The sequence below is a fragment of the Temnothorax curvispinosus genome, unplaced genomic scaffold, assembly GCF_003070985.1.
Source record: "Temnothorax curvispinosus isolate PA1 unplaced genomic scaffold, ASM307098v1 QBEX01008663.1, whole genome shotgun sequence".
NCBI classification, from domain to species: Eukaryota; Metazoa; Arthropoda; class Insecta; order Hymenoptera; family Formicidae; genus Temnothorax; species Temnothorax curvispinosus.
In genome coordinates this window covers 3,764-14,691 of record NW_020218443.1, presented here as the reverse complement: position 1 = coordinate 14,691, position 10,928 = coordinate 3,764, and the positions used below count along the sequence as shown (strand labels likewise).

Below are 10,928 nucleotides of genomic sequence, written 5' to 3'. Positions count from 1 at the left end.
ATTTACTGGCGCCTTTTTGGGGGCGTCCGTTTTCGATCGGCTTGATCGTTCCGTGTTGGGTCGTCCGTTCAGCGACCAACACTCTTCTCGCTTATGCCCGGTCCTTTTGCAATAGGTGCACTCGAGCGTATTTATTCCGCCGGGCTTGTCCGGTTTCGGCAACGAGAATCTATTCGCATGTCGGCTCGTACGGCAATCTCGCCCGTAATGGCCTGTTTCTCCACATTTGTGGCACTGTATCGCCTCGTTCCCCGGATATTGCGCGTTTTCCTGATTAAATCTATTTCTATTTACCGTTTGTCCGTTTCGCGGGGAGGGGCTTCTAACATTTCCTCGGCACTGGCGCCGGTTATTGCCTCCTGTAGGCTTGGAAATCGCTGTGCTCGGACCAGCATCTTGATATCATCATGCAGCCCGATTTGGAAGTTATGCAGAGCTTGCATTTTAATACTTTCCAATATCGCCTTTTGCTGCTCTTGCGAGTGCCCTTGGCCTTCTTCCATGGCCTCATATAGTTCTCTCGCGAGCTTCTCGACTCGACGCCCGAATTCCTGCGCGCTTTCTCCCGCTTTTGTTTTAGCGAGTTGAATTCTAGCTGCAGATGGGTCATGCCGCGCTTTCCGAGATATTCCGTTTCGAGTTCGCGTTTTAGCTGCTCGAAGTCGCGAATATCGCGCGTGTCGAAGTCGGTCATTGCCTTGCCCTTGAACTTTGTGCACAAGATTGCTTCTAGGAGCATGGTTTCGTCCGCGGGCTGTATATTCTTCATCGCGTAAGTGCTTGCATTAATAAATTCGCGAACGCGTTCTCGGGATTCTCCGTTCATTTCGGGAATCAGGTTACGGGCTTCCTTTAGGCTGAGGAACCCGAGGTGGTGCCCTGGCTGATTACGGACGTCGCTGTGCGTCCGTCCGTAGGTCACGTCCAGCGGGCCCTGGCTGATCCGTACGCATCGGGGCGATCGTATGTGGCGGATTCCATTCGACTCATGCGTTCCCGTACCTCGCGGATTCCGCGCAGGACTTCTACAGAGCGCTCGAACGGTGCGGCCTCTGTACGGTCCATGCGTTCCTGCATGTCGCGCATCATGCGTAGGACATCGCTGAGCACGGAGCTTATTGCTCCTGGGCTTACTTGCGTCGGCTCGGGGTGTTTAGATAGTTGTAAGATAGAACGAGATAGAAGAAGTTAGCAACAGCGCTCGGGTAGCGACAAAGGAGGGGGGAGCGCGGCGAGGAAAGTTAAGCCGATCGTGTTTTTGTTTTTTCCGATCCGTGCTTGTGTCGCAGAAAGCGCGCGAGGCAGATCATCGCATTTGGTAGCGAAAGCATCGTTTCGGGAATCGCTGAATTCCTCGACCCGCATAATCTTGTATTCCCGGTATATAAGGGAAATATTTTGGAACAGTTGTACGCGAACGTTACACCGTGCGTGCGTGCGTTATATACAGAAGTAAAGAAAAGGACGAATTACATTCCCGAGGAGATAAATCCAAGGAAGCAGCAAGACGCATTCACAGCGAAGGACGAGACGACGTTTTCCCTTGCGAGGATAGCGAGGCCACATCCCGGATTGTCTGCCCGGCGAATTAGCGGCTTGCATCAATGCTAAGTACATCTGCTTCTTTCCGATCGCATATTCGGATAAGCGAGTCTTACGCCTCGTTCATGCCTTTCCGACGAGCTTCGGATAAGTCGGTCCTACGACTGCTACACGAATTACGTTTAATAGTGCGGATTATATTATTCGGTAGTGAAAAAGTCCACGCGGTGTTCCCGGGTTAATGGCGTGCATTTACTTTATAGCGCTCGATGTATTCGTGTGAACGGCACGTGTTGAATTTTATTTCATATATCTTTTGCGTTCATCACATATCTTCAGTTATATTCTTTATCCCCACTACTCATGTTGCCAATAAATCGCGGCCCCAGGATCTGATATCATTATCGAGGACGTGTAAACAGATACGGAGCGATTCGCGTCCCTGTCCGGCGTTCATTCAGTTCTCACTACCTGAATAATATTGCATTAATCGACGGCCTTGCATACGTATATAATTGTTTGAATACTTTCCGGCCGGGCGTCGAGCGCCAATTCTAAGAAATGTTTACAACGCGTAGACATTAGGCATTTCGTGGAAATACCTAGCCCGCGCGCGCGTGATAATTGACGCGAACGAAGACAATAGATATAAAGTCGCCGCGCGCAGCACGCCCGCATTCTTTCGCTCGGCGAGGCTTGCAGAGGGTAGACGGTGGCGCGTGCCGCTCCGCTTTATTTTCGCATTATGTTCAGATTTACGTGTGTGATATATTACTCAGATATTTCGTGATACTATATATATGTTTGCTTTCAATATCAAGCGATCACACTCGCTTAAAATGTATTATGCCCATTTCGACTGAACCTGCGGTTCGTTTATTATTCCTTTTATCAAATAACATTAATTTAAGGATATTTACGCAATTTGTCTACAATTCTATTCGGCTGACGTTTCATCCTGCTGCTCTACGTAATCTACAAAGAAATCTTCAGTGTAAAAATAAATATTTTTTGTTTGAAGCTATTTACGTCTTCATTGTAATTAATACACCTTTTCGAAACATTCTTAAAACCAGGATTCGGATTCTTTACGCGAACTAGCATCGGTTGGCTGAAAAGTCATACCATTTCAAACACGGGGGCTCGACTTTGGTTGCCTTCGAGCGGTTGCCCATTTTCCGTGGGTCTAAGCCGCTCTATTTCCGCGTTAATTTGCGCCGGGGATATGTCCTCTCGCGGCGCGATGGTCGCGGCAGCTCGTGGCTGGCTCATTCTGTCGGCCCGGGGGGTATAATCCTCTTCCTCGGGGTCGAATATATCGCTTTTGTATGACGTCAGGGAGAATTCTCCTCTCCCTGCGTTCTCGCTTTGAGTATCGGCCGAGGTGTCCGATCGTGCGTCGCCGTCGGTCGGGGGCTGTCTGTGTGCGTTATCGTGTTCGTCGCCGCTTGTGTTGTCTATGCTATCTCGCGGGTTTCTGTTCGCGTCGCAAAGACTAGCGTCTAAGAATTCAAATTCGCGTTCTACGATGACGTTAGGTCGTAGCTCGAGCACCGGCGAGCTTGCGTCGTCGAGTTGCGCGTCTTTTCTTTGCACGCGATCTAGTTCGTCGTTCGCGAGTCGTATGGCGCGAAAACGATTTCGAATACTATTTTCGATGGCTCGTTGCGCGCGCTCGCTTAACACGAATGACGCGTTGCTGACAGGGGGATGCCGGGACAAGTCGTTCGACATCTATTGACGCTTATACTTTAGCGCTCTGAAACGCGAAAATCTTTCGGCGCTTCGCGGTTGTATTGCCTGCAATCGCGAAAATTTCTCTCGCAGTTCGCTATCGCGGGATACTCACGCAGAGATATAACGTTTTCGTCGCGGCGCGTGCCGGTGTCGGCTTACAATGGAGTGTCGACTTACAGTACCGCCGCGTAGTGCATCGTGACCGCTTCCTGCCGCGTTGAGTCTGACAGGGCCGCTTCACTGCTTCCGCGTTGTCTGCTTCGCCGCGTCCCTGCTGCGCTGCTTCGCTGGCTCGCTGCGTCCCTGCGTCGCTGCGTCGGGCTGGCGAGTCCGTGCGGTAGGTCGGAGCCTCTCCGGTGTCGCTGATAACACGCGGGGCTACTGCCGTTGTTTCACGCACTCGGGATCCGGCTGGCTTTTCCTCTCCGGGATATTTTACCACCGTCTAACGATCCGTTCCCTTTCGCAGGCGCAATCTGGCAGGACGTCCTCCCGTCCGGTTGGCAGATCCCACCGCTGCCACCAATTGTTGTGCCGTACCTCTGATTCGAGGGGTCGGCACTGAGTTCTTTTGGATCCGCCGGGAGGAAGGAAGAATAACGTTGCCAGAGTTTTTGTCCAACGATATTTTAATAAAAGACCTTTTTAACTTGATACACTAGTTTCGTTGATTTTGTTGCCTTGACTCGCGGGCGTTCACAATAGGATAGGTTACGTTGGTCGTGCGCGATTAGCCTTACGTTCTAGACTGCCCGCCGCTTCTTGGAAGGGCGGGCTTTTTATCTCTTCGCGTATTACTTCCGCGATGCTGACTTAGCTGTCAGCGCTTTTGCTTCCGGGTGAGCGACCTGGAAGCCGCTTGCGACATCCGGAATGCCACCTCAGGTGAGTTTGGAAATATTCGAGATGTGCGCTGACAGCTATGTGTCGCAATTCGGGCACGGCGACTTCCGCCTCACAACAAGCGGAAGCAAGAAAGATTATAAACACAAAGAAAAGAGAAAGTTTTGATAGTTTTTGTGCATCAATCAATAGATTCACGAGCCAGACATATGTTTGGAATAAAATGAGAATTTTCAAAAATGTGAAAAAGAAAATAAATTGGAATAGCTGGAAAAATAAAAACAGAGAAGAAGAAATAAGAAAAGAAATTGATAAATTAGCACCACCAAGTGTTCAAGTAGAAATGTTAGATCAAGAAAGAAATGACAGTACAGAAGATAGCTTAGAAGATAAGTTTACAAGAGAAGAGCTAAAAAGAGCATTACAAATGATAAAAAAAAATTCGGCATCAGGAAGAGACGGAGTAGAATATTGTATGCTGAAAAACTTAACTGAAGAAATGGAAGAGGTACTGTTGGACATATGTAATGAAGTATGGACTACAGATTAATTCCCGGAAGACTGGAGGAAATACCAAACGATGTTCATAGACAAGGCTGGAAAAGAAAAAGTCAGACCAATCGCACTATCATCTTGTGTAGGAAAAATCATGGAGAGAATGGTGAATGAAAGAATGGTTTGGTGGGCGGAACGAAACAACAAGCTTGCTAGGGACCAGAATGGATTTAGGAGAGGCAGGTCATGTGCAGAAAATCTGGTCAGGTTAACAACAGATATAAAGAACGGTATTTATACAAATCAATATGTTCTAGCAGCCTTTTTAGACGTTTCTTCAGCTTATGATAATGTAATTTATAGTATATTAATGATGTTCGGGCGCGCACTAAACGCGCCGAACGAATCGCCGAATCCGTTCCGCGAGAACGCGAGATAATTACGAATGGCTTCGTTTAGCCCTTTAACTATGAGACGACCGGGGTTTCAGTTAAACGCGGACTCGATCGCTTGTTAGGAAGTTGAGTGGAAGGCCCAAAAGACAGCAATTGACTTATAATATATATAAACTTTATTCGATATAATAAAACAAAACTGACGAAACGCGAGATGTACAGAAAATTAGTGCGAATGCACTCGGCGCGCTGTGACTTGTAATATGCGTAGTTTTGAAGTGCGAGTTACAGAAATGCACACAGAAAAGCGATAGAAACGATAGACGGTATCGCGAATGCAATTGTCGCGGTGTGCCGGAGTTGCGAAACGCGGTCTAACGTCCGATGCCTACAGAGACGCGGTAGGTGGATACGGCAGGAAGCGAAGCACCGGGGCCACGACAGCGAGAGGGCTCGCAACGAGGCCGAGCGTGCTCGACCCCGAGGGATCGTGATCGTCGGTTTGGTAGGCTGGAGTTCGGGGACACCTGAGAGCTCTCAGTCGAGACTCGGAGCACCGGACCTCGTTTTATGTGTCGCCCTAAGAAGTTGGATAGGGTAGGCTTCGCCGAAGGCAGCAGAGAGCCGGGGATAAGACGAAGTGTCGGCTCCTGTCGGAGCGCCGGCTTATATACCGCGGCGCGGCGGGTTCGTTGGAAGGGAGGCCGGCGGTCGGGCGAGCCGCGTGGGGATGCTGACGCGCGCTCGCCTTCGGCGCGGCTCGGCTTCTTCCGGCGGTTCCGAACTTATCGAGCATTTCGCGAAACGTATATCGCAGTACATATAACGGTTAGATATAATTTTTACATTACTAAATTGGGGAAATCCCCAACATACCGCCCGCCTCGAAACCTTCGTTTCGAAATCGCATGGCTGAACTAGCGCGTTGCTCGAGGCGGTCGCTAAGTTTGGGCGATTCGAATAAGTGCATAGAGCACGGTTTACGAAGTTACGCCAGCGTTTCGACGTTTTTTGATATCGATTGGTAATACGCAGATTTTTACAACGGGCCGCTTGAATTCGGACGTTGCGGTCTTTACTGTTACGACTCGTACGACATTATCGGAGCCCGCGTGACATTGGATTATGCGGCCTAACTCCCACTTGCACGGTGGAAGTAACGGGTTTTGAAGGAATACGAGCTGTCCTACTCGGATTTGCTCCTTTCCAGATTTTCGCCACTTGGCTCTTTGCTGCAGCGTGTTGACGTAATCGGTTTGCCACAGTTTCCAGAACCGTTCTGTCGTCTGACGGACCACTTGCCACCGCGAGAGCCAATTTTCATTAAAATGAAGCACGGAGGCTTTGGGGCTCGCGGTTAACGCGGCGCCTATTAAAAAATGACCGGGAGTGAGCGCCTCATATTCGTCAGCGGAATCGGTGAGCGGGGCGAGCGGCCTGGAATTTAGACAGGCCTCTATATTGCACAGGAGTGTCGCGAATTCCTCGAACGTGAGGATGTGAGCCCCCACTACTCTTCGAAGGTGGTGCTTCACGCTTCGAACTCCGGTTTCCCATAGCCCGCCGAAATGCGGGGCTGCCGGAGGAATGAAGTGCCACGTAACTTGATTAGAGGCGGTTCGATTTAAGAAGTTCGGATCGCGTAGGGCCGCGCGAAACGCTCCTTGAATTTCGCGGTCCGCGCCGACGAACGTTGTTCCGTTGTCGGAATAGATTGACGCGGGGAGGCCTCGTCGGGCGCAGAACCGTGAATATGCTCCTAAGAACGCGGGAGTCGAGTAGCCGTCTACTATCTCGAGGTGCACGGCGCGCGTGGCCATGCAAATGAAGATTGCGATATACGCCTTATGAGATGAGATTCCACGCCCGGACATCGGGCGCACATGCATTGGGCCCGCGTAATCCAGACCGCAATGCTGAAACGCGCGCGCGGAAGGGGAGACTCTCACGTGAGGCAGTTGTCCCATTATTGGAGTGGGAATTGCCGCCTTTTCGCGTGCGCATGTTACGCATCGGTGTATTACGGCCTTTACTATATTTCGCGCGCGCAAAATCCACACGTCCCGGCGTAATGTAGCGAGTGTGAGCTGTGTGCCGGCGTGAAGCGACCTTATATGCGCGTGCTGGACTAGTAAAAAGACTAGAGGGTGAGAGGAGAGTATGATGGGGTGTTTCGCGGTTAGTGGTAGCGGAGCGTGGGCTAACCGCCCGCCTACGCGAATTAATTTATCTTCCCCGATAAAAGGATCGAGCGATATGAGTGCACTTTTCGACGAGATCGTCTTTTAGCTCAAGAGCGCTTCTCGTTCCCCGGGAAACTCTTCCTCTTGGATTCGTCTGAGCCAAAATACTCGTGCCAATCGGCACTCGTCCGCGAAGAGAGCGAGCGGACTCGCCTCGATGACGTTAGTTTTGATACGGCGAGTTCGAGATGCGAACCGAAGGATATAAGCGGTGATTCGAATTAATTTCGGCCACGACAAGTATCGTGCCGCTAAGTCCCACTTTTCGACCGGCTTTACTATGTGCGTGGTGACGCGCGGATTCTGCTCGAGCGTCGTATCGGGAGACGACGGTTCGCGTTGAGCGGGCCACTCAATCGTAGGACGTCTCAGCCACGAAGGCCCCTGCCACCACAAATGGTGGGACGCGAGATGGCATCCAAGAATGCCGCGAGAAGCGCAGTCGGCCGGATTGTCTTCGGTTGGCACGTGTCTCCAGGTAGCGAACGGGACGCGGGATTGTATCTCTGAGACGCGATTAGCAACGAAAGTTTTCCACTTTGAAGGGTGTTGAGTCACCCATGCTAGCACGACGAGAGCGTCCGTCCAGCAGAAGCAAGGTATGGTAGTCAGTTGTAGCGATGATCGCACGAATTCTAGCAGCCAAGCCAATAAAACGGCAGCAGATAATTCCAACCGAGGAATACTTAAGGATTTGATCAGAGCGACCTTTGACTTGGCGATGAGCAGCCTGGAAGTGGTCTCGCCTGTCACGGAGGTGACGCGAATATAAACTGCGGCCGCGAACGCGGTGGTGGAAGCGTCGCAGAAGCCGTGAAGTTCGCAGTTCGCCGTGTCGGAACCGTATCGTACCCATCGGTCTACGTGAAGACCATTGATCGTCGCCAGGGATGCGTGAGTCGTCTTCCACTGCGCGAAAAGGTCGTCCGCGATGGCTTCGTCCCATTCCACTTTCGCCTGCCAGAGTTGTTGCAGAAAGATCTTTGCGTTTATTGTCACGGGCGTGACCCACCCTAGCGGGTCAAAGATTTTCGCTACCAAGGATAGAATGGATCTTTTGGTCTTTGGAATGGAAGGAGGGAGCAAAACGTCGAATTAGAATACGTCGAGGGCAGACTTCCAGCTTATTCCGAGCACTTTCAGTTGCTCATCGGCCTGCAAGGTTTTCGAACACGCTAATCCGTGATTTTTGACGTCAATGTCGGCCAGAAGTTGCGGAGAGTTGCTCGCCCACTTACGTAATTCGAACCGCCCCCGACTCAGTAACGCGCATATTTGATCGCGCGTCTGACGAAGTAGCAGTATATCGTCCGCTCCGAAAAGAAATCGTCTATATATCGGCCCTTTCGAATCACCGGAACCGCCAACAGAAATGAGCTTCCCTCGTCCCGAACTAGTTGTTCCAGAACGCGAAGCGCATCATGAGGAGCGTTAACCGTTCCGTACGTTAGGACTAACAGAATGAACGCGATGATGGTTCGAGATTCGCGATCGAACCATAGGATTCGCTGATAGTTGACGTCACGAGGATCGATTTCGATTTGACGATACATTTTTGTAATGTCGCGGAGTACACGTATCGAGGTAGCATCCATCTTAGTAGAATGGCAGCTAAGTCGGTCTGCAACTTTTGCCCGGTTAGCAAGTGGTCATTCAGCGACGTGCCGCTGCTCGTTGGATTCGACGCGTTAAAAACGACCCGTAACCGAGTAGTGGTGCTACTTTCGCGAATCACGGGGTGATGCGGAATGTAAACGTGTTGAGATGACGCGTCTGCGTCGTGCGGTACACGCTTCATATGCCCGAGTCGCTCGTACTCCTCCATAAAGGCGCGGTATTCCGTCGCTACTCTCTCATCGGCGTTTAATCTGCGTTCAAGACCTCTCAACTGTCGCTCGGCTGAGTGATAAGAATTACCGATCTCGATTGGGGGACCGGTTTTGAACGGAAAGCGAATCACGTATCGTCCGTCGGAGCGGCGCCAATGAGTGGCGAGGAAGTGATCTTCGCACTGTTGCTCCTCCGGACTCAGTGGAATGGCGCGAGGGATTTTTTCGATTTCCCAGAAGCGTCGGAGTTCCTCGTCGAGAGACGGGGTATTAGAACAATGCTGAGTCGTGACTGTTCGAGGACGAGCTTGTGGGTCAGCCGCGGGGCCGGACAGCACCCAACCGAGAACGGTATTCTGCGCGAGGGGTTGACTGCGGGAGCCCTTTCGAATGCCGTCGAGCAGCAAATCGCCGTACAGGTCGGCACCGATGAGTATGTCAATGGGGTCCGAATTCGTAGGATCCGCATCCGCGAGCGCGAGATCGGCTACATGGCTCCATTGGACGGGCGACGTTACGGGCGACGGAGTGTATTTCGTTAAGTTTGTCATGACGGACGCAGTGGTCTTGAACGCGAGAGAAGTTTGGCCGATCGGCGAGATCTGAATTTCGGCCGCGTATCGACATGTTCCGGCGTCGACGCCTCCGATTGCGGAGTTCGAGACAGGCATTCTAACGCGACGCAATCTTAAGCCTTGCCTCAATCGTTCGGTAATAAAGGTCATCTCTGATCCTTGATCGAGAAGCGCTCGAACGACGCGAGTACGACCGTTCGGAGATTCGGAGGGAAACCCGACTCTTACTCTTGCCGTCGCGAGCAACACGGGAGGCATCGACGACACTTTCGCGCTCGAGAATAATGTCGTGATGGGCGCGGCATCGTGGATCGATGCGGTCGCGACAGAAGTATTTTCCGCGGCAGGCGTATCTTTCGCGGTGGAAGTATCTTTCGTGGTAGAAGTGTCCGAGTCGACGTGCAACATCGAATGATGCCTTTTGCGACATGTTCGGCACGAATATTTGCTTTGACATAATTGTACGGCGTGTTTGTCGCTTAGGCAATTTACACAGCGATTCGCCTTTTTTACTGCTTCCAATCGTTGACTCGGATTCTTCTTCAGAAAGACTTGACATTTGTGTAGGAAGTGAGATGCTTTACAAAGCGGACACGAAATTGAAGAAGCTCCCGATGCTGTAGCGTTGGTCGCCTTCTGCGCGCGAGCTTGTTTGTCTACATTCGCGGGATGCAATTCTTCGAGCGCGCGAGCACGAGAATCGAGGAATCGGTCGAGTTCGCTGAATGTTGGGATTCGCGCGTCATCCCCACCCTTTAGTTTCCACGCTTTCCGAGTGGCGGGATCAAGCCTTTGTGCGACGCTATACATCAGCATGTCGCTGAGAATGTCGGATTCGGATCAATCTAAATTCTTCAGCGACGTGATTGCGCGATTTGCTTTATCCCGAAGCTTGCTGAGTTCGCTCGCTGATTCGCGGGAAACGCTCGGCAAATTATATAACGCGGACACATGCATCTCGACTAATCGACGTTTATTTTCGTACCTCGACTCGAGGGCCTTCCACGCAAGTTCAAAGTTATCCGCGGTTATTGGGATGCTTCGAATAGATTCAAGCGCCCGCCCGGCGAGGCTTGATGAGAGAAAATGCATTCGCGCAAATGCAGAAAGTTCGGGATTTTTAATAATGAGGGACGTAAAGCGATCGCGGAACGTCTCCCAATCTTCATATTTCCCTGAGAATGGCGGAATGTTGATGGGCGGCAGATGCGCCAGTGAGAATGAGGAGGCAGGCGGCCCATGACTGCACGCGGCGCCCGGAGCCTGGTT

General features: G+C 51.3%; 1 protein-coding gene across 1 annotated transcript; it reads right to left on the bottom strand.

Moving 5' to 3' along the window:
* Positions 1–7,297: 7,297 nt before the first annotated feature.
* LOC112458094 lies at positions 7,298–10,475 on the bottom strand. The gene is made up of 2 exons (XM_025021531.1): positions 8,753–10,475; positions 7,298–8,268 (listed from the first exon to the last, which is right to left on the bottom strand). The coding sequence occupies exons 1-2, from the start codon at positions 10,473–10,475 to the stop codon at positions 7,298–7,300; spliced, it is 2,694 nt and encodes an 897-aa protein (XP_024877299.1).
* Positions 10,476–10,928: the final 453 nt, after the last annotated feature.

Excerpts from the sequence above, each read along its gene's own strand:
- LOC112458094 (XM_025021531.1), bottom strand. The coding sequence starts at position 10,475 with ATGCTGATGTATAGCGTCGCACAAAGGCTTGATCCCGCCACTCGGAAA. Across the intron at positions 8,269-8,752 it reads AACTATCAGCGAATCCTATG|GGTGGGTCACGCCCGTGACA; the intron begins GTTCGATCGCGA and ends TTGACCCGCTAG.